At 34.0% G+C, this 27,805-nt stretch overlaps 2 protein-coding genes across 3 annotated transcripts in view; one reads left to right on the forward strand and one right to left on the reverse strand.

The window, feature by feature from the left end:
* CWC27 (CWC27 spliceosome associated cyclophilin) overlaps positions 1-15,154 on the reverse strand; it is a 170,471-nt gene extending 155,317 nt beyond the window's left edge. Inside the window, exons 1-4 of the mRNA XM_036226192.1 lie at positions 14,894-15,154; positions 8,850-8,946; positions 2,551-2,663; positions 166-309 (exon numbers count right to left, since the gene is read on the reverse strand). Coding sequence (XP_036082085.1) covers positions 166-309; positions 2,551-2,663; positions 8,850-8,946; positions 14,894-14,935 — 396 coding nt within the window. The 5' untranslated portion in view covers positions 14,936-15,154. The remainder of the gene's footprint in view (positions 1-165; positions 310-2,550; positions 2,664-8,849; positions 8,947-14,893) is intronic.
* A 174-nt stretch (positions 15,155-15,328) lies between these two features.
* Positions 15,329-27,805, forward strand: part of SREK1IP1 (SREK1 interacting protein 1) — a 36,581-nt gene continuing 24,104 nt past the window's right edge. The window contains exons 1-2 of one of the 2 annotated variants that reach the window (XM_016123520.2): positions 15,329-15,573; positions 25,484-25,531. In XM_016123520.2, the coding sequence (XP_015979006.2) occupies positions 15,357-15,573; positions 25,484-25,531 (265 nt within the window). In that variant the 5' untranslated portion in view covers positions 15,329-15,356. The remainder of the gene's footprint in view (positions 15,574-25,483; positions 25,532-27,805) is intronic. The other variant, XM_036226193.1, reaches the window with a different exon arrangement.

A 27,805-nucleotide genomic window follows, 5' to 3' on the forward strand; every position in this document is an offset into this window, starting at 1 on the left:
TGAAACATACACACACACAAAAATCAGGTGGTCCCTCACAGTTCATTTTAATAGAAATATTCCATTATTTCTGGAAATAAATAAATATCTTAGGGAATATTTTTATGAAGGCAGCTCTTAGAGAAGTTGATCGTATCACAGAAGCCTAAGATAACGAACACGAACCTTTCCAAAGATGGTATGCTTATTGTTAAGTTCGTCTGCTCGACCCAGTGTAAAGAAAAACTGGCTGCCATTATCATGAGGACCAGCATTTGCCATGGCAACCAGTCCTCTCCGATTAAAACGCAACCGTGAGTGGAATTCATCCTGAAGCATAAAAAAGAAAAGATTGGGTGAATGACCTCAGTTATAAGGCCCTTCATATTCAGCTCAACAGCAAGGTCCAATACAACTTCTAATCAAAAAAGCTGAGTTTTTATTTAACTGATTTTCAAGTACAATCAAATGCAGTATTTACTATTCTTTCAATGCTATTAAACTTGACGTCACTAGCCTGTATCTTCTAAATATACCCAGCAACAAATTTAGCCTATTTTGTGGAAAGCTGTCTACTTACATAGAGAAATGGTACTCAAAATCGAATAATTTCTTAAGAGTTATTCCCCTATTCTTCCCATCCCTCAAATTCATCTAAGCTTTCAGAACCTTTTATTTTTGTTCAAAGAAAACTATCTTTGAATTATTCTTGAGTCTTCAACTACTGCCCCTCCCCTCTGCATTCGAAATGTCACAAAACAATTGCTTTCTTCTTCTTCTCCTTTTTTTTTTTTTTTTAATTTAAGGCATCTACTATGATTGTGTTATGTGCTTTGTTGAGTTTATTAGAATCTTAAGTTGAATCTTCTCTGAACTGTCACTGGTCCCATTTGCCAGTTTTCAAAAGAGCAGTAGCAAGCCTTCCTAAAGTGGTTTTCTAGCTATGGTAGGGCCACATGACATACACATTAGTCTCTTTGTTAACAGAATTTCTACCCAAACATGAAACTACACTCATTTATAACATAGCCATGATATGTAATCAATGCTTTTCAGAAAGGAAGTTACTTTCCCTTAAAAAATAATTCTCAAGAGATTAGAACCTCAAGGATCATAACTGTACACAGTATTAAAAACAATACAATGGAAAAACTTAACAACTATATTGCTTAACAAAATGAGCAAATAATCTCAACTTAGAAAAGAATTGTCAAATAGAACTATTCTGTTATACCAAATAATAGAATAAAGGAATGCTTCTACTAGATGGAGGCTCTAAAATTATGAGGCATCTCAATTTGGTAAAATATAAAAAAGTCTAACAGTGACATTTGAGACTTTTTTATATATAATCATTCCACATTTTCTAAGGCCATTATCAACTAGAAATTAAAGCAAATAGTTCAAGTATTTTTCTCAAGAAACATACAGTGATCCAGTAAAAAATTAAAGGAAATGCCAGACACTTCATCCCATGAGTACAAACACAAAGACTCCAAAAATGCCCACATTTTAAGAGCTGTTCATGTTTACTCGTTTAAAGAACATGATATTGGTACCATCAGTTTTATCAATAAGCAAATTTTGAGCATTTACTTGAACCTACTGTTATTCTTAATATCTTAACTATGACATTAATCTTTTTTCTTTTTAGATCCATGTTAACAGTAAATCGCTAACCTATTTTTGATTAATATTCACACTCTTTTCTAACAATTTTTATGTTGCTTCTTTCTCCTTTTCACCTTGTGATTTCCCATTACAATATGCATTTTGTGTTACAGAGGTCTACTGTGTAAATTTTTTTTAAAAAAATGATATCTGTTTTAGACTGAATTGCTCTCCCCTCTCCCCGAATTCATATGTTGAAGCTTTAACCCCAAATCTGACTGTATTGAAAATAGAAGATGATAAGGGTTAAATGAGATCCTAAGGATGAAGCCCTAATCTCACAGGGCTGGTGCCCTTGTAAGGGGAAGACACCAGAGATCTCTCTTTCACCATGTGAAAACACAGCAAGAAGGCAGTCTTCTCTGAGCCAGGAAGAGAACCTTCACCAGGAACCGAATGCTAGCACCTAGATCTTGGAATTCCTGGACTCCAGAACTGTAAGAAATAAATTCCCCTTGTTTAAGCCACTGTCATTGGTATTTTGTTATAGTGATTCAAGCCGACTAATACAAAGTCCAAATAGTGTTAAATAAAATGTTTTAAAATAATATGGCATATACAATGTTTTTAAAATGTTTTATATTTACAAAGGTGCAAAGATTAGATACAGTCAGAGATCAGGAAATATGTTATATAGTTTGTTTTTTTTTTTTGACTCACATTTTTCTCACAGCTACCTTTAGCTCCATCTGAATCCAATTTAGCATAAAAGTTTGCAATAAGACAACTTAAAATGCTCGATAGGGTAAATGCCGCTTTTATATCTGTGTAATTCTAAATATGTGATATGTGCTTTTGTGCGCTAATGTAAATGTATTTTCTTCTTGTGGGGTATAATCATTTTCAATTAAGCAATCCAAGCTGACTTGCAAATAAATAATAATAACAATTTGATCTCACCTTGAAGGGGACTCCATAGATAGACTCTCCACCAGTCCCTGTGCCAGTAGGATCTCCCCCTTGGACTATAAAACCAGGCACAACTCTATGAAAAATGGTGTTGTCATAATATGCTGAAAAAGTTAAAGTAAATTGTCAAAGTCTAAAACAAAGTATAGTTATCAGAGTTAATACAACTAGAGTCATAAGATTCCCCTCTCCCCACTCCAAGACGTTAAATAGACTCCTAACCTAAAACCTTTTCTTCCCCACTTACTATAAAATATCTTCTCAATACAGTACAATTTCTACCGACACTATGGTGGTGGTGATTTTTAAAATTTATTTCCAGGATTCATTCAGTTTTCAAAATAAAATTTAGAGAATTTTGGTATAGATCAGTAGATCTCAACTGGGGGAAGAAGCAACGGCAATTTTGTTCTCTAGAGGTTATTTGTCAATGTCTAGAAATATATAGTTCTTGCACATGGGAGATGCTACTGGCATCTAGTGGGTAGAAGCCAGGGATACTAGTAAATATCCTATAAAGAAAGCACAGGACATTCACCACAAAGAATTACTGGCCCAAAATGTCACCAGAATCGAGGTTGAGAAACGCTGGTAGAGATGAATGCCCTATTTCCTAATTCTTCCTCTTCTTCCCATAGGAAATTAATTTACACAAACAAAATACAAACCCAAAATATATCAAAATCACACACTAGTTATACATACAGTACCATCAATGCACCCTCCCAAGAAATTCTGAATAAATTAAACAAATAATCAATGCAATATGTAATTGAGTCCAATTAAACTAAAGGAAAGAAATTATTTATATTTACATATAAATATGTTATTTGGAAGCCATAAATATACAAGGGAGATCACATATGATCTCCAGATAGTACTTTTTATCTAGAACCTAGAATTATTAGGGAGATTTCTTAGAGGAGAAAGAAGTTGGGTATGGCAGAAGCATGACATCTCATGAGGTAAAGCATAAGCAAAGAATTTGGTGGGAATGGGGGGAATGGAAGGGCAAGATTTAGGGTTTGACTGGACCAGAGAATTAATATTAAAAGGTAGCAACAATGGCCAATACACATAAGAAAAGATCCTCAACATCATTAGGTATTAGAGAAATGCAAACCAAAGCTAGTATGAAATACCATTTCACACCCACTAGTATGGCTATCACAAAAAAAAGAAAATAACAAATGTTAGTGAGGAGGTGGAAAAACTGCTAGTTGGATTGTTAAATGGTACAGTCACTATGGAAAAACTGCACTGATACAATTACTGACATAATTCATAAAGTACCTATTACATAAGTACTTTGTGACACTTTATAAGTCATAACATGACTATTTATTGCAATTCATAAAGTACTATAACATAGTGACTTGTAGGCACCCTTGTAATTATTAACACTTGCAAGATATAACTGCATATAAAATTCATATTTTAAAAAATGTATTCTGTAATCCAATAACTGTATCCAGTACATAGGATGGACTAAAAAAAAGTAGAAAGACTGACTGAATTTTTTTCAATCCTTTCTCCCAGTGAAAAGCTGTCGAGCTATATTCACAAGAGCTCCCCAATGCAGACAAGTTCTTCTTGGTTACAAATAGAAACCATAAAAACCAAGAGGTATAAAAGTATTTCTCCTGTATCCCTAAGTAACCAAATACTCAGATTAACACTGTATACAGCAATCAGGAGTTCTGAGTTTTGCCTCTTGTTAGCGGTGCAACCATAAAGTCAATTTCCTTTTCTCTTTTTCTTTTTATTACTGATTTAATTGACATATAACATTATATTAGTTTCAAGTGTACAACATAATCATTAGATACTTATGCGACTTTGTAAAATGATGACCACAACAAGCCTAGTTAACATCCATTGGCATACATAGTTACGAAAATTTTTTTCTTATGATGAGAACTTTTAAGATCTACTCTCTTAGCAACTTCTAAACTTGCAATACAGTATTAACTATAGCCACCATGCTGTACATGTAATTTTCTCATTCTAACTAAATATAAATTAAGTCAGAGTTGTTCTAAAGATTAAATAAGATAATGTGGAGGCAACTTATAAATTTTCAAAGTTCATTACAATCGTGAGGGCAAACTGTAAAATTTTTACTTAAATTCTAGAAATTCATATTCAAATATGAATATAAAACATACCCCAGTCTATATCAGAAAATGAAAATAATCCCTTAGGCAGTCAATCAACATCTTTTGAACACAGATCAGATGTGCTTTTTCAAATGATTATTCAAACTCCAAGTATGAAGAACAGATGGAAAGCAACAAGACTGGAGAGAGATGGTAGGGGGCCAAGAGTTAAAATATGACTATGCCTTACTTGAGACTCAAGAATTTTCTAGAAAGCAGGATCTATGAGACTTAGAAATTTATCTGATGTGAGGGAAGAGGTACATGAAAGAGGTCTTTATTACTTGAACTTTCAAATTTTAAAATTACCTATTCCGTTTTCCTATTTCTTATCAAGTCTTTCAGTGATATTGGCTTTTTATTTTGAATTTTTTCCTTTTTATTTTCCTAACTATATTTTTGTTGGATGAATAAAATTATTATAATACCATTTATATTGAGTAGGAATTTTTTTAATTACACTATAATTTTATATACAATCAAGACTAGAATGTCAAGTATCCACAAAATTTCCATATCTGCTTTTTTTACTTCCTTGAAACTTATCAATAATCATTGTTGAATTATGCATTTATAGTTTTCTATTTCCTTGTCATTTATTATTACTGTTGAATTATACATTTACAGTTGTCTTTATAGCTTACTATGTGCTATAATAGTTTGCTGCTTGCAATGTTTGACTTCTTAAATTGTTATATACCACTCTCATAAGTATTTTTATAGAAAGAGATTTTATTATTTCCTTATGCATGTTCATAATTTCCTACTGAATTTTCTCTACTATTGGAAAAGGAATGTACATATATCTCAAATATGAAATGAAGTTTCTATTTGGCTCTTCTGATTCTGGTATTAGTCATGATAGTTTTTATTTCTGGCTGTCTAATGAATGGATGTCATGATATATTTTGACTGATTATATTTCTGACTAAGTACATATAGGAATTTATATTTGCATTTTTAAGTCATATATTTTTCTTCTAGAATCATGTTTTCTGTTTAATTTTGTAAATATTATCAAGAATAACTATTAAAAAAACTCCTTTTGTGATCTATCTGCCCTAATTATTTCAGCATGTTTTTTAAACAAATATTTTAGTTTTGTAAAGATTTATTTTAACCTCTTAATATATCTTTCTTTGTCACTCTAAAGAAATATTAAACTATTGTCAAAGGAGACAGGGGATAAAAGGTAACTGATGAAGCACGGACCTTAAAGAGATAAGGCTGAGGTAAAATCGAAGTAAAGAGATGAATAAAAAGAGATTAATAGTTACATAAAATATAAAAAATTTACTTTTCTTATCTACTCTCTTTTTGCTCCCCACTTTGTTATGCAGACCTAAAATTTTACTCCTTCCTAATACTTCAGAGGAACTAAAGAAATTATCAAAGCTCACAAGCTTCTTTTTATTTCTCTTACATCTTTTTAATCTACCTTTTAAACTTTTAATTATTTAAAATTTTCGCTCATTTTTAAATGTTCATTTAACCGTCTTGCAAAGACCTATAATCCAAGATCAAGTCTGTGTAACTGGAGATCTCTCATTTTCATAAAAACTAAAAACTTCCCTTAGACACATAAAGACAAATACTGTATGATCTCATATACATGTAGAATCTAAAAAAGTTGAACTCACAGAACCACAGAGTAGAATGGTGGTTGCCAGGGGCTGGAGAGTGGGGAGATGTTGGTCAAAAGGTATAAATTTTCAATTATAAAATAAGTGCTAGGAATCTAATGTCAGCATGGTGAATACAGTTAATAATACTGTATTATATACTTGAAATTTGCTGAAGAGGGTTCTTACCACAAAAAAAAAAATAATAATTAAAAATAAAAAGCTGGTTATGTGAGGTGATAGACACATTACTGAACTTGACTATGGTAATCATTTCACAATGCATGTGTATAAGTGTTCACATTATACACCTTTTAAAAATCATGTTGTACAATCTAAATGTATACAATTTTTATTTGTCTCATACCTCCATGAAGCTGGGAAAAAAAAGACTAAGAACTTCCTTCCGACTGCGAACACCATTTTCGTTGAGAGCTCTCTATGAAGCTGCTCTGCCACTTCCTCATTTTCATTCATTTACTTTTTAATTCTGGAAACCATGCCTTTTTAAATTTTAATATTGATATGAATATCATAAGATCTAGATTACCATGACTTGCTAAATAAATAAATCGAAAATGAGTCACAGTGCCAGAGAATTAAAATGGGGTTCTGAGTTACATTTTCAAAACCTTGACTTTATTCAGTTAGGAGTATCTTTATGTAAATTAGTCTGCTAATTTAATTCTTGTTAGCCTTTGCAATAATAATTCTATCTCTCACCTGTTCAATTAAGACAATTATTTGAGTTATTTTTCTTATTATTTTCCTATTCTTTTTTCTTTCTTCTTGTATTCTTATAAATAGAGGAGCAATTTTTTGTTGTTATAATTGTTTCATCATCACCTAACTTAAGAACTTTATTTCTTCTTTATTGTCATATCATATCCAGATGTTTTCTGTTTCTTCCATTCACCTAGTCATAGATTATAATTTACCATTCATTCTTTCTAATGTTTTTGTAGTTTCTCTCTTCTACTATAAAATTTGAGCTTTTGATTCTTCAAAACTTCTTTCCAGAAACAAATCTGACTTTTCTGTGTCTACTGTGTTTCTCGACTCTTGATAATTATTTGAGGCTTCTCTGACTGAACTACCTGTCTGACTCAATTTCCTTCCTGCCTGCCATAGTAATTGTTAACAATGGTCTTTGCAGATGTCTTTTTTCTTTTTTCTTTTTTTTTTTCTTTTTTCTTTTTTGGTCTGGGTATATGTATTCCTTCAATCTTCCCGTGGTAATTATCTATTTATCAATTATCTATTTGGCGAGCTCTCCCTGTCCCCTACTACTGGTTATTTTGGATTCTCTTTTATACCTTGCTTTTGATTCAAAATGGGTTGTTGTTGTTTTTTCTGATATCTTGATTAACCTTGTCTGTCTCTAGAAATCATATTTAATTTAGGAGGCAATGAACTGCCACTACTAGAGATATCTGAACCATATGCCATGCATTCTAAAAATCAAGTTACAAAAATGTTTGGAATGTTTAGTTCTATAAAGGAATACTCTGAAAGGAAAACCACTCAAGTAGGTGTATAATTCTGTAAAGTCTCTTAAAGAGAAAAATTTGAGTCACTTTATGACTCAAATCTGAAAAAATACTAAAGACATTGATAATAACATCACTGAATACTGGATGGAAGGCTTTGCGGAGAAAGTGGAATTTTGAACAGACATTCAAGTGTGGGTAGACTTGAACAGTAAAAAATGGAAGAGAAAGTATTCCAAAAAAGAAACTGAGGATACGAGGAGATTGAGGATATGAAGGCGGTATAATGATATATGTGAAAGTGAAAATGAGAAGGAACTGCTCAGGAAATAAAGGTAATCATCGACTAAAACCATGTGGGTATTTAGTGCAATAAAAAATAAAGTTGGAAAGCTAAGAAGCCGAGCTGTCTGAATATTCAACTATCAGATGAATAAATAATAGGGTAAAGAGATTAAAGATGAGAGAGAAGAAGACCAGGTAGAAGACAATTACAATCATGTAGGTGAAGGTCAAGGTAGTCTGCAGAAGAAACTGGTAAATTTGGTTTTATACTGGTTTAGTTTTAGCTGACAATGGAAAATTCCAATAGAAAAGTCCACTAGGCAATTAGATATGTAAATTAGAGCTAAGAAGGGAAGAAATAGCTGGGATTTTAAATTCGATAGTCATTTGGAAGGAAATAACAATTGAAGAGTAAAGGCAATAATGGCAATCTTAGGGAATACCCATTTTCAGATGATAAAAGAAAGAAGCAGAAAATAGCCAAGAAGACCCAAAAGGATCAAAGTATTATTTAGTGAGATAAACTTCTCTGTTAAACATATACAGATTTGGAAGAAAGTTGTTATCTCCTCTCCATTTCCTTACACACAGCTCAACACTACATCACTCATATCAACTCCTAGCATTCATTACCACTATTTAACACCAGTCTCCAATGTTGTAGAAAAATACGCAGTTTATTTTTAAATTAATAAAATGTCCTCCTACAGAAAAGATTCCGGAGTTAAGATTACCTTCCAAACAAAGCTGAATGAAATTTCTGCAAGCTTTAGGAGCTTCTTTTGACCACAACTCTATGTCAATATCTCCAGCTGTAGTTTTCAATAAAACCTGTAGAAAGAATATAACATCAATATATCAAATTATCATTTTGCTTGATAATCAGTTGGATGTCTTGTCCATTTGAAGCATTTACTAATGAGTTTTCAAATTTAAAATAAAAATTAGAAACTTTGCTTGGCTTTTGTTTTTATACTCAAGAAATTTCAAATATTCAGTACAAGTTGTATATTTATATCTTTTAAATACCATTTTCAGAATCATTAAAGATTTAAGAAAAATAGCATATACCTTTTCTTAATCACAGGGAAAAAAACTCCTTCATTTAAAAATAAATAATTTAAACTTGTTTTACTCAAGAAACTTTCTTCCAATAAAAATGGTGTAGCACATTGAGAAATTAAAGAACAATGAACCCATGAAATTGTGACACTGCAAGACAATTTCACCATTATCTTTTCACATACAAACATTCTACTTTCTCATTCAAAATCATGCCATTCTTAATTTACAAAGGAACATTCTTAGTTTAATTCTGGGTTGTATATTACCAAAATGCTACGTCTTAAAATCATCATCGACAGTAAATGGAATCCTTTGATGGCCTCCCTTCTGTCATGAAGGTGGTTACTACTTGGTGCAATAAGCTATCTTTCAACAACCAGAACCGCTACTGAGCCCACAGGAGGAAATAGTTTATAAATGTCTTAATAACAACCACAAATAAACAAAAAGAATGTTATACTCTAAATTTGAACACTGGGAATCCAACTTCTCTAGTATCACTTTTTCTCCTGCAGTGTACCAAAGTAGATCAGTATCAATGATCAATGATTAATGATCTGTGACCATCACAATAATTTAGAATGTTCTTGCATATAAAGAGTATGCAGTTACTACATATTTAAAAACAAGAGACTGATGCTCATGAGAAGTCAGTATCATTGAGATAAGTCGCACATTTTATGTCCCAAAACTCCCTCACCCAACTTCTACAAATTTTTTGAAATTGGAAAGATGTTTTAAGTCATTTAATTACATCCTCACTTTATATAGATGCCCCTAAACAAGCTGTAAATTGCCTGGAATCAGGGAGCTTGTTAATCGCAAAGCAAGAATAGCATTTCCCTCTGCTTCCTCCTCATCCAGGGCACTTTTGCTATAATTGCCTTTCAATCTGTTTCAGAAGTCCAGATTACACTGCCATAATTTATATAACATTGATGAATCTAGTGTATCTTTTTGGGCTTTAACTAGCTACATATTTCCTTTATAACTATTCTTCAATGACCATGAAGGACATAGGAGGTAAAAATATCTATGTTATCGTAACTTTTAAAATGGCTTCCTTAACCCTTAAAGAAATATAAAAGAACTGGAAATGTAAGTTTGCATAATTTTTTTAATCCGTTATACTTCCTCTACATTAGTGCCCCCCATGTGTCAGTTTCTATGTCAAACATTTTACATATTTTATATCATTTAATCCTCAACTGTAAGGTAGTTATCATTACTTCCATTTTACTCATGATGAAACAGAGACTCAGATAAAGTAACTTTGTCCATGGTCCTACAGTGAATGACTTAAGACAAAGGCTGTTTGGCTCCAAAGCCCATACTTTTTCTATACCACCATACTGCCTCCAAAAAGTTCTCCATGAATTTCATACTATACTGGAAAAAATAGTCCATCAGGCTCTAGGGTCCTGCCACATGTCTCAGAAGAAATCTTCAGGTTACCCTGGTCACAACTGATTTGAATAGAGAACAGTGCCTAAATCAAAAGCAATCATGTATTGGTGGGACATGAGCAAGGCCTCATAATTCGACTTGGCATGAAACAATGCCCAAAAGAGATATTCCATATCTCTTATGGTTGGTGACAAATCAACCGAACTGGATTCTCATTCTCCTGAGAAGTATACTCCCTCTACCTCAGATTTTATCTAAAACAGTACTGTGTAACACCTTTTGATTTTCCATGAGGCCTGATATATATACCAATCTTAAAAGTACAATATACCTAAAAAGACAATGTCTTGTCCTACCTCATTATCCCCTTGTACATTTGAAATAAAGCATGATTGTTAAAAGGAACCTAGACATGTCTTCTGTTCCTTGCAATTCTAAAGCAGTGATCTCCAAACTTTTTGTAAGTGTGCATCACTATTAGCAAAAAGAAAAGGGGAGTGGGAAGGGAGATAAGAACTGGGAGTACACACAATGAAAATATGTATATTAAAATACATGTAGTACTATATTACTTTGGTATTATAAGAGACACACAGAATAAAAAAATTTAAAGAATTACACAAAAACTTTTAAATAAATAATTCTTAATTTCATTTTCTTTACTAAGGGTACTATGAAACTTATTAAATAACAGCTTTATTGAGATACCAAACAATTCACCCTTTTAAAGTGGTTTTTAGTATAATTCAGTTATGCAACCACACCACTATCTATCTACACATTTCATCACCACAAAAAGAAATCTTGTACCCATTAGCAATCACTCCCCATTTCCTCCTACTCCTATCCTTTGGCAAACCATTAATCTACTGTCTGTCTCTATAGATTTGACTACTGAACATTTCATACAAATGGAATCATATAATGTGTATATACTTAGTTTTTAAATGTCTTGAAAATCAAAATGGCATTATATTCTCACTAATATATAAGTCAAGATACATATACATTTAAGACAAAGTTCATTATTAACAATAATAAACAGAAACCTATATTTCAAATGATTTTCATAATATCTAATTTTTGACAGACTTCCCATGCTGAAGCTTTAGCTCTACTATTTTCTTATGGTTTCCTTATGTTTACATTTTTAATATTATCTTCAATATAAAACTTGTGAGGGCTGGTTTAGTTTATCTACATACCATGCAATGTAAATACAGTTAGCAAAGCATTAAGAAAAATTATATCATATGTAAAAAGTGACTGAATGAGTAACTGAATCTGTTCTTTATATAAGAAATATTGCATTTAAACCAATAAAGGAGAAAATAAATATGAAGTGAAAAATATAGATTTTCTTCCTGCACCCCGTGGTTGGTTTTACACACACCCTCAAGTGTCTACCCACTGGTTTAAAAACCACTACTCTAAATAACAAACTAATGTACACCAATCTTCCTGGAGTCAGGATGCTCAAATTCAAATACTGACCCTCTCGACTTATGAAGGGTAAAGTAGCTTCATTACCTGGGACACAATGTCTAACATTTCTGTGATTCAATTTCCTTATCTAAAAACAGGAATAATAATAGCCTCATAGGTTTGTTGTGATCGCAAAATTGAGTTATTATAAATAGACTGCTTAAACAGTCCCTGACAAATAGTAAATACTCAAAAAATGGTAGTTATTATTGTTGTAATTATCATTCTTATACAATTTTTTCAGACACAAGCCACCTAAACCTAGTTAAAAAAAAAAATGCATACATGGTTGAGCCACCTTGCTTACCACAGTTTCTTACTCTGATAAACTTAATCTGATAAACTACTGAATGAAAAAAGAAAGCACATGGCTCCCTCCTTTTTTAGCCATACATTCCTATTGGGCATCACTGCTTTGTCAGCTGTCAGTATCTCCTTTTCTTGAAGCTCCCAAATAAGACAATACTTTGATAATAAAATGTTTCTTAGGAATAAATATATGTTAATATACAATTTAGATTAAATGATTATAATATGTAGAAATTTAACTCTCTGTCGATAAGGAAATTTCTATCAAGTAGTATACTTCTGTGCCTCATCTTCGGAAGCCAGAGGTATAGCATAACACAGCAAATCACAGCACATTTATGGACAATCTTCAACCAGTGATATAATATGTTAACTCTTTCTCAAGGTGATATTATGATATTATACTCTTTGAAGAAAGGAATTTTGTCCCATTTACTCTGAATATATCCTTTCAGTACTTAATGGAGTGCTAGACAGTATTAAGCACTAAACAAACATTCACTGGGCAAAATTTGTTATCATAGCTGCTTTAAATCATTTCCAAGTTCAACTTCTCGCCAGGCTCTCTATGGTACAGAACTTGAACATTTCACTATCTTCAATCATCCTTATGCTGGAAAAAGTCCCAAATCGTTTTCGAAGTAAGACCTGGGCCAATACCTGATATCCTCCCTCAGCCCAAATCTGTTCAAAAAGACAGTATTTATCAGTTTGCATACATTTATTTGCGTAATTATTTGGTTAACGTATATTTTGCTCCATGATAACATGGACAATGCTGTTTCTTTCCATTGTATCCCTAAAACCGAGCATAGAGCCTGGCATGTGGTAGGTGCTCAATAAATATTTGTTGAATGGAAGATCTCCTGTTCCCACGTGTACCACTGTTAAGTTTTTATCTTTGTGACCATGTCAGACCAAATCTTTCTGCAGAGTAAAACAGCTAAGTCTGTCCTTGACCAGCAGCAGTATGACCTCGAACTCACTGATGCTTAAGACTTCTCAGAAGTTCAGAGAAAAATAGTATTCACTCATTCATTCATTCATTCAGAACTTCTACAATGTGTCAATACCATTTTGTATGCTTATCTCTATCTTCATAGTGCTTGCATTTTATGGGGGTGGAAAAGGGGAGGAGGAAGAAACAATAAGCAATAAATAATAAGTACTGTATAAGAAACTAAAGAGGTTTAAAGGGCTAGGGAATGCTGGGATGCAGGACATAAATGAGTTTTTCTATTTTATAAACAGTAGATAGGTCAGGCCTCTCTGCTAAGATGACATTTGAGCAGGCCAAAAAGTATTACTAGAGAATGGAACATGTGTAAAGGCTCTACCCAATAGGATAGGTAATGTATTAAATATCTCCCAGTGCTTATCAACTAGGGGTGCTATCACCCTCAAAAAACATTTGGAAATATAAAGAGGTAGGGATTCTGAGTTTTCACAATGACGTGGAATAGAAGTGGGGAGTGAGGAAAAGTTCAAACAACAAAGAATTGAAAGAACTGCTTTGTCAAAAACATCTTCTAAAATTTTTGCTGGGATATCAATTATAAAATGTTTGTTTTTTATTTCAAATGGCCTTTATTATATAATGTCAGTCAACAAAATATTGCACAATTTATGATACACTCATGCTACAGAATTATGCAAATTTATTTTACCATATTTCAACTATATAGTTTCAGTCCATTATGCTGGTTCATCATGTTTAGTGTATGATATAAACGAGGCCTCAGTTCAATTCAGGTGATACTTATGCCAGTACTGACTCCTCTGCTTCATAGCACACACAAACACCTTAGAAGAGAACTGACATATCTTTACTATCGAATCGATGAGGAAATCATTCTACCATTCCAATGTGGGAACATTTCCCATTCCCCACTTTGACTGACAACCATCTCCTGTTTTAAGACCAGCTTAAAAGATACCTCCTCCATGAAGCTTTTTCCTACTTTCTCAGTAGCTCTGTTCTGAGTATTACCATAACAATATGCGCCTCTCTCCATAAGCACGCCTACCAGACATAAGATTGCCTACTTCCCAAACTAAACCATAAGTTCTTCTAGGACAACAACTAGACCTTTTTTATCCGCCTTTGTAGTCCCAGCACCTACTATAGTGCCCGGTGCCTGGCAGGCATTCAGTAAATGATAGTAGAACGAATTGAGAGTGATCTCCAAGTTAAGCAAAACTAACAAAAAATAAGAAAAAGAACTAAAAAGTCAAAGTTTAAAAGGTAGTTTTTTACCTAAGAAACGCCTACATGGGTTAGGTTGAAGCAAAAGAAACAGGGTCACAAGGATGGTAGATGAAGAAATCTCCACTTGAGGACTTTTTCAAATATATGCTAAGATGTGCCAATATTTGTTTTTTGACGCACTCCTGACAGAGACCGGGGTAAGGACAAGACTTCTTGTAATCTCTTCCAAATCTAAGACCCCAAACTCCCTAATCGGTGACGTATCACTTTGGAGAACCCAGGTATCCTAGATGAGGCTCTCACCTTCCCGTTGGTGGGAGGCTCCTGGATGTAGATGTTGCTCATGCTGATCAGTGCTCAAGACTCTGCTCCTAATTGGGGATGAGAACGGACAGCCGATTACTAAAGCTATCCACCTATCAGTACACGATTTCTTAAGGCGGGTGGTCGCGCAAAGATCTAGTCTGTTAATATCATGCAAGACAGCGACACCGAGCACTACCTTTCCCCAAAACTAGCCCCTCACGGACGCCGCCATACTGCTCTCGGACCCAAGCACCGCTAAACCTGAAAAGGGGAATTCCAACGGCATCCAGGGAACGAAAAAAAAATTATTAAGTTTCTATAGATAACTTTAATTTGTATTGCATCTTTAAAAGGAATGATTCCTGAGTCTTGGTGGTGTTTACTTCACTGCATGGGCGTGCAGGTCTTGTTCGCTCCCCAAAACTGTCAGTAATGGTTCCGACCATATGTGCTCTGCCTTATGACTTCCCCCCGGACACGGCACCAGCGGCTACTTGGTTCCTCACTCGCTAGAGGCTTAGGAGGCCTTCCCGGACTGTCACCCAGGTGCCGCGGCGCGGGTGGAAAGAAGAGACAACCCTCGCTGTGCGTTGTCCTCGCGGCCGGCGGGAAGCGAGAGTACTCTCGAAAACCTAGGGCTCCTGCGATCTCTCTTGCCAGCGCCATGGCAGTCCCAGGTGAAGACCAACGGCAGGGCCCGTGGGTCTGAACGAGGAAGGGAGCGGTTGGGGCAGGTCGGGGTGCGCTGGGATACGGAGTAGCGTCCAAGGGGGGTTAGGAGGAAGCGTTAAAATGCACAGGTTCGTTTGGTTTACGTGAAAAAAGGTGTACACTCCAAAAAAAAAACTCTGAAGGAAAGAAAGACACTATTTCCCCCGCCCCGGCCAAGCTCCAACTGCACCGGATGGATTACAGAGAAAGTAGGGGGCGGGAGGCAGTAACTGTAGGCCTAGAGGGCGGCTGGCCGAGAAAAACTGACCTTACTTTGAAATGACTTGAAAATAAAATTTGAGGTAGGAACACTTGGCGTACTCAACTAGCCAGAGGCATTGTTTGTAGTGGAAATCTCAGGGACGGAATAGGTTTCTCTCTTCCTGTTGTATGTGGTTACTGTGTGGCCGTGCGCCGGTCGCTTTGCCTTTCTGGGTTCCAGTTTCTGAAAAAGATCCCTTGACTTATGTTTATGGTTCCTAACAGACCATATAGATTCTGTGTAGAGTGAATACGGACCTAAACCCTGTGAACCCTGTGAAATAAGTGCTTCAGGGATTACCCATTCACAACTACAAATTTACTTGGAAGTTGTAGTAGGGGAGGGCATCCCCTTAAACCACCTTTGCCACAGTGTGTTCTGCAGAACACTGGTCGAAGGAGATATTTTGAAAAACATATCCCCACCCCCCCCCCCCCACACACACACACACGCAACTTAGATATTCACAATGCTCTTTAGCATATAAAAGACTGCTAGGGGTTCAGAAGCCTCAACTTTGTTTTAACCTACCCTCCCAGTATTATATGACCACATTCTGTGGCAGCCTTTTCTGAACTGTATTTTACAGATAGCTGTTATGGGAAGATTGTGCTTTTTCTACCAGCTGCGGTTTTGGGAGAAGCACAGGGTGGATTGTGAGTGAAGATATATTCATTCATACACATAACAATCTTTCGTAAGTGCCTACTGCAATCTATGCACTGTGCCAGGCATTGGGAATACAGTGCTGAGCAGACAGACAGTTGCTCTTCACACAGAACTTACAATTTAGCAGTGAAGAGTGAAAAAGTACCAGAAAGTCAGTCAAGCGTATGGCAGGGAAAATACGAAAACTTCAGGAGCTCATAATAAGAGCACCTAATAGGAGACAGGAGGAGCTAGAAAGATTTTGCAGAGGATGTGGCATTTGGAGTGAGACCTAAAGAATTGCAGGAAGGTTGGAGTGGTGGAAGGGAGGGTTGCAAAATGGAAAAAGAAATGTGTGATAAGAAGAAACAAAAGATGTTTGCTATGAATGGAACCAAGAATATAAAAGGGAGAGAAGTTGGAAATTCACTAGAAAGATAATAGCACTGGCTAGTATTTACTAAGCATTTACTATGTGTCAGATGTGTCAGACACTGTGTCACACATTGTATTTCATCTCATTTAACATTCACACCCACACCGAGATAGTTATTAATATTTCCATTTTACAAATGATGCTGAAGGACAGAGAAATTAAGTAACTTTTAAGTAATTTACTGTTATGAAACAGCTAGTAAGTCAATCTGGCTCCTCTAGACCCTGTGTGCTTATCTATTTTGCCGTGTTATTGTATAATTTACAAGGTAGTTTCCAGCTCTCAAAGGACCTTGTAAGCCATGACAAAGGGTTTGGACATTTTCCTAAGTACCATAGGAAGCCATTTAAGGATTTTTAAATAGGATCACACTTTGGAAAGGTCATTCTGGCTGCTCAGTAGATTGGAGGGAGCTAGTTTGGAGGCAAAACACCCAGTTAGTCTGGTATGTTATGATGATAACTCAGCGATGGTCTAAGTAGGAAAAGAGAGAAGGAAATGGATTGGAGATACATTCTCGGCTATTCCTAGGAATCAGTGATTGATTCAGCATAAGTGGATAAGAGAATAAATGAGGTATATGTCAGTTTCACCATTAGGCAATTCGGTGAGGGCTCTTTATTAGTACAGGCTATTAATTAAACCTGAAAAGGAGCAGGTTTTAGGGGGATGCTGATGATTTTAGTTTGGGGCTTGTATGGAGGCATAGTCGGACATAGGAATGGAGATATCTAATAGACAGTAGAGAAAATGTATAGCTTAGGAAAGAAGCCAGAATCAAAAACAACAATTTAATGCCATCTACACATATAATAGGAGTTAAGGCCATGTGAATGGATGCCTTTGCTCAGGAGGGGTGTGTAGAGCATGAAGAGACAATATGGAGCTGAAGCCTGGAGAATATCAACATGTATGGAGCCTTCAGAGAACAGCCAGTCTGCATAGTAGATTGCCTGGGTATCCTGATAGGTCAAGTCAGCCCTGGTGATCTTTGCATCAAACAGCTGCATCTAAAGTTGACCTGCTTTCACTGTTAGTTTCGTTATTTAAGCAAGCATTTTGAGTACCTGTATGGTATAGGGACTCGGGGGAACACAGTGTCACAGTCTGTGCCCTCATAAAATTTTGTCTAGTAATGAAAATGTGCTACTTAAGAAAGAGGACAGAAGTGATTTCTTTTGTCCTTATTGAAATTCCCTTAAACTTAGACCAGTATTATAGATATGTTAACCTTCTTTCAATTCAAAATAATGCTTCAATGTGTAATAATCTTAAATTGTATCATTAAGGTAGATGGTAAGACATAGATAAACTATCTAAACCCAGCAAAAAAATTGAGATAATAAGCACTGTAAAAGTATAATGCAAGTACCATTAGAAAATATAGATACAGAAAATGTTAAGATAATTTCTTGGATGATCGATCCTGGTAGTGTATTAAAGGAAAATAGGGCTCCATCAGAAACATTTTGAGATAATCATCAAGAAAGACAAGTATTATGTTACGCTCTTTTATTTTTAGGTATAATGCTCATATGGATTCAGCATGGCATTTCTTGAGTTGTCGTGCTAGTGATTATTACAAGGTATGACTAAAGTAATGAGTCTGCTTTCCGCAAAGAAAATCAGCCTCGTTATTTAACGGTCATCTACTTCAGCTATTTCTCCACAGCATTGTATATAAGCTTACACTATTATGTAGATAACAATGAAATATGTACTCTCTCAGTAAGGGAAATAATAGACTTATTTGTTAGTAAAGAAATTACATTTAAACACAGGTTTCAGTGAAGTTTACTTTCTTTTAAAAACAGCTTTTCCCATTCACAGTTGTTGAAATTAGTTCTGACATTTATTTTTAATGATTCTCCACTCCCCATAAAGAGTTGACCTGGCACAAGTAGCAGTGTATGCTACTTATGTGGTTGGCACAAAAACTCTTTTTTTTCTCTCTCTCCTTCAGGGAAATCTGTATAGCCAAGGTAGAGTTTTATGTGTGTGTGTGTCTCCAAATTAACCTTATACCTGGCATATAAAAGTGAATCAGTTTCTTAAAACGCATTACCGTAGCATCTTAGTAATAGAGGAATTCTAAATTATACTACATCTATTTTCATCTCACTTTTAAACCATACTATACATAATTTCTTTTCTCTCTAGTCTATGCTGCACATCGCTGCTGCTGAAATGATTTTCCTAAACATATATCTAATCCTGTCATTCCTGGGAGGCAGGATCTATGAATTTTGCGTTTCCGTTCAAGCGACTTAACCTTTCTGAGGCTGTTTCCTTGTCTCTCTAAAGACTGAGTTGATGATTAAGCCTTCTTTCACTTCTAAACTGTTGTAACGCCAGAGCTCTCCATCTCTTCAAAAATGAAGTGCACACACCAAAGTATGGCCAACTCACTCTTGCTACCCTCTCATCTCGCCACTCCTCTCATGCATTCTACAATCTTCTGACTCGATCAGCCATTTCCAGAACCTATCACGTGCCTTTCTACCTACACACTTTTGTTATCACTGTCCCCTCTCTACTGTCCATATCTGCCTATGACAAGCTTTCCTGATCTCTCAGCTGAAAATCTTGCCAGCGAGTTCTTCCTGTTTATTAATAGAGCTGCGTGTCTTGTATATTGGCACATTCTAGCATATATTACTGCTGTAGGTACATTATCCTGGATAACCTAGTGTGTTGTAGTTTCCTTTAATGTTGGAACTTTATTCACTTTATGACTTCTCTAACATCATTTCGGAGTTATGCCCATAATAGGTAAATATTTAGAGGTTTGATTACTCGAATTGGTGCTGAATAGAGTCTATTACTGAAGTAAACAGATAAACTAGGCAGCAATCTTGATTATGTTCCATTAGATAGTAAATTAAATGTCTCCATGTCTCTTCTTATCGTAAACTGGTAATATTTATAGCTGTTTTCCACAGGTTATATGTATTTTTCCGAGGCAAGTGGATGAAAGCATTTTATACATTTACTTAAATGGTAGCTCTTCCACATCAGTAATTTAAAATAAGCAACTCTTTGATTTACTTTTATCTTGCCTTTTGAGAATTAAATGATTATGAAAGCATTTTTAACCCAAGGTGAGGCTACCTCCTCTTTCAAAATTTCATATCAGGGAACTCATTTAACCTGTTTTTTTTTTTTTTAATTCACTAAGAATTTTTAATTTCATTTCTGCTCTTCTTTCTACTTGTCCTTCAGGGACCCCAAAGAAAGATTTATATCTATAAATTCTTAATATAAAGCAGTAGAAAGGTTACATACTTGGAGTTTTACTGTGCATTCAACTTAATCAGAATACATACATGTTATGTACATGTTAACATCTGTATGGTATAAATTCTGGCCACAGTTTAAATGTTAAAAGCAGAATAAATTGAAGTTATATTTAAGGGTCCCCAAATTATGATAACTAAAACAATAATGGAATAACAAAGTGAAAAACCAAAAGTGCTACAAACAGAAAAGGACTGTAATTGAATCTAATCAAATTAAAAATGAGAAGAATGGACAGAGGTGATTGCAATTGCGAATTACTTAATACAAAGAAAAACTTAGTTACTTCAGCTGTTTACTTTTAAAGTTAAGTGATTATAACTTTGACAACCTTCGCCAAAGTCTAAAGTCGACAGTAAGAGAAAAATATTATTTCAATTGTCACTGAAACTAATATAATAAACTTCATAATGACTAAATTTTTGACTTTGGAAACATTAAGCGATGTGATATTTCAAGAAAATAAATTTAGGTCAATAGGATGGCTTGCCATACCTTTGAGAGTCACTGGAAACCTGAGGCAACTGTCAGGGATACTCCATTCCTTTCTCTCACATTTTCTCATTCCTTCATTCCTTGAATCTTTGTCCCCACTTTTTTGGTCTTCTCGAACCTTTCTCTTTTCTCTTCCTTCTTTGCCCAACTGTTACTTTTTTTTCCCCTTTTATGGTAACTACTTTATTAAGGTATAATTTACATATGTTATAATGCATAAATCACAAATGTACAACTTAAAGAATTTTGTATATTTCTACCTATCACCCAATCAAGATTTTGAATATTTCAATCCTCCAAAAAGTTCTTTCGTGCCTCTGTCATTTTTCCCCTTCTCTCCCCTGCCACTATTGTTTTAATTTCATTATCCTTCTTTATTCTTTTTCTTGTAGTGCCTGTCATGCCTCAGATGGACCAATGATACTGCAGACACTAGTTTTATAGCTGGCTACAGATCCAGTCTCATAGCTGGCTACTGGGCGCTACAGAAGTTACTGATTCCCCACTGTTGAAGCATATTCTTAAGTTTAAACCTCAAAGCAACAAATATTTGTTGAGAACCTCCTAACAACTTTACTTTATGCCAAGCACTGAGTTACATGCAAAATTGTCTGGCATGGTTCCAAATCTAGAGAAGCTGACATGCTCTACTCCTTTAAGTTACTGGGAGGTAAAGAACCAGCCCCTTAACCTGTTTCCATCCCTACTGCTCAAGTTGTTTGACAGAATTCTGGATGCAGAGTAAGTCCTCTACATATTTAACAAATACAAGAAATAAAGCCTCTAAAATTTGTTCCTAAATCCACCAGTTAATACAATTTTATTGAAAATCTGTAATGTAACTTCTCTGAAGCACTTGACAAGTGCAATCATTGCCTTTTGTCAAAGAATACTTACATGACAGCAACTCTTCTCAGTATTGGAGTATGAGTTGATTGAGGATTTTTGGTTTAGTTTTTGAGAAGGCAATTTATTCACATTTCAAATTTTAAAGGTATAAAAAGGTGTGTAGTGAGTGACAAGTCTCTCACCCTTTCTTTCCCTGAGTCCAGCTCTCCTTTTCTTTAGATAACCAATGTATATTCATATAGAGATTTTTTTTTGCATATCTTTATCTTTAAATGAAATCCATATAGAATCTATATTTATATATATATTAAATCTCCTTTCTTATATACAGATGGCAACATACTATAAGCACTTCTACACCTTGCTTTTCTTTCTTTATATCTTAGAAATCATCTCCTATCTTTAAAGTCATCTTCATTGTTTAATACCATAATTTGTATAAATTATTTCTACTCTTTTACTATTACAAACAATGCTGCAGTAAATAACTGTGTACATAAGTCAGTATGCATTTGTGCAAGTAAATTGAGAGGATGAATTCTCAGATATGTAAGTGCTAGGTCGGGGGAGTATGTACCTTCATAGTTCTGATAGATTTTGTCAGCTTGCTTTTCATAGAGATGGTACTAGCTCACACTCCTACCAGCAATGTACTGAGTATGTCCCGCCCACACCCTCTTTAACCTTTTCAATCTTTACAATTTTGATAAGTGAATGTGGAATCCCAGTAGAGATTTTAATGTACATGGCACTTATGAATAAGATAGACTCTTTCCGTATGTTTCAAAGGTGTTTCTGTTTCCTTTACTGTGAACTTCGTGTTCAGCACCTTTGCTCTTTTTTTTTTTTTTTCTATTCATTATTTATCTTAGTGATATGCTGGGTTTTATATGGTAGGGATAATTCTCTTTTGTTGGTGCTGCGAGTTGCATATACTTTTTCGAAGTTTTCATATATCTTTTGAGTTTGCTTTTGGTGGTCTTTGTCATTCAGATTTTTTATGTAGTCAAATTTATACATTTTTATTCAATGGCTTTTAGATTATAGGTCATGATAATAAAAGAACATTTTGAGGGAGTTTGGCTCTATTATTCTGAACAGACCAAGCCAACTTTAAAGAAACGTGGAACAAAGAACAGTATGGGGCCATAAGATGGGGAAATGGATAACTTTTCATTGGAGTAAGGGCTTCACAATGTTCAGTTTGACTTGAACTTTGAGTATGTACAATTGTATTGGCAGAGTTCTTATTCCAAGTGACAAAAACTAACCAGTTAATTTAAGCAGAAAAGGAAAGATATCAGGGGAGCCTACAGAATTTAAACAAAGTCTAGAAAATAGATAATACCAAGGGAAGGGAATCCATAGTCAAGATGCCGCACAGGCCCAGACCTGGGTAGGACTGCTGCCCTCAGTGCCGCCACTGCCAGTAGAAACTGGATCTTGACAGCAGAATGAATTCACTGTCCCCACTTCATTGTGTCACTTGTCTCAGATTTATTGTGTCAGTTGCATCAGATTCAAAGTCCCAGACAGAGCATTTAGTTGGCCAGGCAGTCATGAAAATTATTGACAAACAGAACTTGAAATCTTATTTTAACCAAAGTCTAGTGAGAAAATAGCTAATACAGAGTTACTTTATTTAGAGTTATTGTTATATCCCCCCTTTTTTTGTAAAAGCTATAACTTTGTTAAAGATGATCTGCTCTGAAAAAGTTGCATATTTTGTTCACTCTAAAAATATGAGATAGTTAAATGATGAGTTTTATCAGTGTCTTTAGTCACAAATGAGTTAATTTTAATACATGCTGACATTAAATCATTTTGGATCTGTCCATTACATTTTTTATTTTGTTGTAGGAATGGTAATGGTGCATTTAGCAGAGTTTTATTTAGTGTTTTTCAGCATCTACAGTTTCTATGGAAACAGACTTAACATTGACCTGGATTCTCTGAGCTTTTTTTCAACATGCAATTATTTATATTGAAAAAGCCTCAAATTTTATTATCAATCCAATTTTATTCCATAGTTCTACTACAGTGCAGTGTACATGTTTCTACTTTATGCAATAGAAACCACATTTATGAGAAAAAATGAGATTGAACACAACACTCAAAAACTTCATCAACGATACATAAAAAATATTAGGAACCTGATAAAAACAGTAGTATAATTTTGCAAATGTTAATTGGTTAAAAGGTACATAAATACTACAATAAACAGGGCACTGTATCTTTTAAAAAACCCAAAGTTTGCTGTGTAAGTGTATGTAGTTCAGAAGAATTTTGCTTGTGAGTTGTTCTGAAGTGATGGTAGGAAGGTGATGATCGAAATCAGAGGTGAAGTTGTCACGTCAGATGCGAATGGGCACTGCTCACAACGCACAGTGAGCTCAAGCTGTTAGAAAGGTTTTTGAGATGTATCTGTGCATGTGCGTATTGCATATCCCTGTGAGGCTCAGAGCAACATGAAGTTTTCTGCATTCACCTAGTGTTTTTCATGGACAAAAGTCACATTATGCTCAAATCATTTTCTTATATCAGTCACACTGAAACAAATTTATGTTTTTTAAATAAGCATTATAGCAAAACTGACTGTACTAGAACTCAATAAAGTATATTTTAAAGCAAAATTGGAATTGGGGGAAATGAGCAATGTTTTCGCTTCACGACATTAAAGAAATGGTTTGAAAATGATCTTTTTTAAAAAAAATTAGCACTGTTTTATATTTGTACTATGTATTTAATAATAAATTTATTTATTCATAAAATTATTAAATTGGGATAATATCTCCATTTGAAAGATCTAGGAGTTAGATGCATTTTATTACTAAAATAGAGTAAGTTTATGCTAGCCACTAATTGGTTGATGGCAGCCCTAAATGGAGGTTAAAATCAGTTTTAACTACATATACATATAATGGAATATTATGCAACCATAAGGAATGATATTCTGATATGTGCCATGGTATGGACGAATGTTGAAAACATGCTAAGTAAAATAAGCCAGAAACAAAAAGACAAATAATGAATTATTCCATTTATATGAGATCCCTCGAATAGGTAAATTTGTAGAGATAGAAAATAGAATAGAGATTATCAGGTGCCAGAGGGAAGGGGGAATAGGCAGTTATTGTTTAATGAGTACAGTTACTGTCTGAGATGATGAAGCAGCTTTAGAAATAGTGGTGATGGTTGTACATCATGTAGATATACTTACTGCCACAGAGTCGTACACTTAAAAATGGTGAATTAAGATGGTGAATTTTATGTTACGTATATTTTATCACAATAAATTGGGTTTAATTTATTTCATCTGTTATTTATATCTTCAGTATTACCTGCATATACCAATAATTATACAGAGATGCTGTAAATATTTCTAAATATTGATCACACTGGATATGTGACTATTTCATTTTATCAAAATTTGAGTGTTGAGTTGAGTTTTTTTTTACAATGCCTAGCAATTAGTTTTCTGGAATTTTACCAATTCCTTTAAGAGAGTCATTTTTTTTTTCTTCTAAGGGAAAGCAGAAAAACATTAACCTGAATGTTCACATATATATCTAGTAAATTAATTATTTTACATATGGAAGATAAGCTAAAGTACCCTGGAATTTCTTTCTCAGTGTTATACAATTCCTGGAATGTTTAAACTATTGATTATAATATCGTATTTCTTGACTTAGAGAAAAGTATGTTCTTAAAGTATTTGTCAAAGAAAATAATTCGAGTAACTTGGCTTTTCCAATAATTTCTAATAATCATAATAATTGAGTAGTGTTACTAAGTGGGGTCAGGATGATTTTTTTATTATTATGTGATCAAATTTTTATGTTTTTACTTATTTATATGTCTCCTAAAATGTTATCCAATTGTATTATAGGTTGCAACAAGGATAGTGTCCGAGCAGGCTGTAAAAAATGTGGCTACCGTAAGTACATTAAAAAATAACATTTGTACAGTGAATCATTGCCTCACTTAGCAATGTGATTCCGCATCCTGATTTCAGGGCCCTGGGCATAGTCCCTTAGCCCTGTTATTTAGCTTAGGTTTGCAGCTGATTCAGAAATTCCTCTATCAACATTAATATTCACTTTTTTTTTTCCTGCTACAAACTCAGTAACAGGTGGCTAGCAAAGATAGAAAGTACAAGTAAAGTAGTAGATTTAGGAGTCTGGAGAAAGTATATTCCCTCCAAAAGTACATATATATTTATCCTTTTACTCCTTATACTTCTAGATACTAAGTGAAGTAAGAAAAGCAATGAAAACTCTTTATGAAGGGTTTTCCCATTTATTGTACTCTTTACAAAGGTAAAGGAATTTAGTCCTAGAATTTCTGCTCACTGACAAAAACTTGATTTAAACAATCATTAATCTCCATCATAATTAATGGAATCGAAAAGTAAACTTCAGCATGTACAATTGTATGCTCTAAATTTGTAATTATGTACTATAAACAAGTATTTCTTTAGTTAAATGTAAAAAATTCCCAAGATTTTGATAACAGCTATAATAGTCATATTCACATTTCCTAAGTTGTTTTGGAGACCATGTAGGTGAGCCTGGATTCTTGTTAATACTCCAATTCATAGAAGAGTTATTTTGTAACAAAATGAAGATGATTGAAAGAAAAAGATTTCTATGCCATAATATGTGCTTTAAAAATAAACAAACAAACAAACAAACAAATAAATAAAGCTGTCTGGCCATAGATCTTCATTAGAAGGGCTCCCAAAAAAAGCATGCTGGGAGAAGCAAGGCACAAGCTTCCAAGCAAAGGCCAACACCTGGTTCAAAGGAAACTCAATCAGTTAGCAAAGTGTGCATATAATTACCCATATTTTTCATATAAATAAAAACTCCTGAAGGATACATTTGCTTGCAAGCAATGAAATCTTTTTAGTTGTTAACATTTGTTTATATTTATTTCTGCTATGTTTACTTTCAAACCTTGCTAATTTCTATGTTTTATTTCTTTATTCAAGACTTAAGAATCTATATATTAATGCTGTATTTACTTCAAAATTCAGAATGGATTTCCCAGTTTAACTAATATCAGTTTATCTGTTTAAACTTCTTTTAACATAAGACTTGTAGGAAAGCAATTAAAATAAAAGCAATTAAAATAATTTTTGGAAAGAGACTATTTGTTGATCCAGTCATCTCATTGCTTTTATTTTAGACAATAATAGAAGCATCTATAGTAATTAGAATTTTTTTAGAGAAGCCACATAAGGAAATAGTTTTGACAGTCTTTCTAAGTTTAGTTCTTTCTGCTTTACTATTTAGATCTTTGATTTTAGTGATTGAGTTATTAAACAATTTCTAATTAAACAATTTCTAATTGCCTCCTGTGGAAAAATTTAGTACATTTCCCTTGGAGTTAAAATTGCATTTTACAGCTTCAGAGATGAAGGTCTTCTCAATTTACATGTCTTTTCTGCTAGAATCTACATTTTAAAACTATCAGGCATTCGTAGAGGTAAGGGAATGATCAACACGACCCTTTGAAGTGTTTTTAATGCCTAAAAATGTAGATATTCATCAGTCAGTTAAGAAATTATTGTCTCTCTATTGTGAAAATAGTGGTTTAGAGTGTATCAGTTTAAAGAATGTTAATATTGATCGAAATATATTTCTCAGTATGTTTTAATAGTGGTTATATTGTTTTTTAAAAAAAGTTTCAAGTTAAGAATGAATGTGTTACTAAATAATATGGATCTCACTTTTTCATGGTTGAGTTTCCTCAGCAAAATTAGAATGATTATTGCTAAAATGAGTTTTTATTTGATTTTTTTTGAAGTTGGCAACTTTTGAATATAAAAGCTACCAGAACACTAAGCCTTTGACCATAGAATAAATATCTCAAATAATTATGATAGTTCTCAGAAAATATACTTAAAAGAAATTCAGTAATTCAATATAATAGACTACAGCTGAGTGTTAGAAATTCAGTAATTCAATATAATAGACTACAGCTGAGTGTTAGAACTTCAGCAATTCAATATAATAGACTACAGCTGAGTGTTTGATCACAGCAGCAGGAAATAAAAATATACCTAAATACCTTTAACATTTTATTTAGCTTAAAATGTTAATCTATTGATATACAGTCATCACCTTTTCTTTGCCTTTGGGTCTGCTAATTGGTGTTACACATAGTCTTTTGACTATGTGCAAATCATATCCAAAATGCATTTTCT

Source organism: Rousettus aegyptiacus, unplaced genomic scaffold (assembly GCF_014176215.1).
Source record: "Rousettus aegyptiacus isolate mRouAeg1 unplaced genomic scaffold, mRouAeg1.p scaffold_m13_p_8, whole genome shotgun sequence".
NCBI classification, from domain to species: Eukaryota; Metazoa; Chordata; class Mammalia; order Chiroptera; family Pteropodidae; genus Rousettus; species Rousettus aegyptiacus.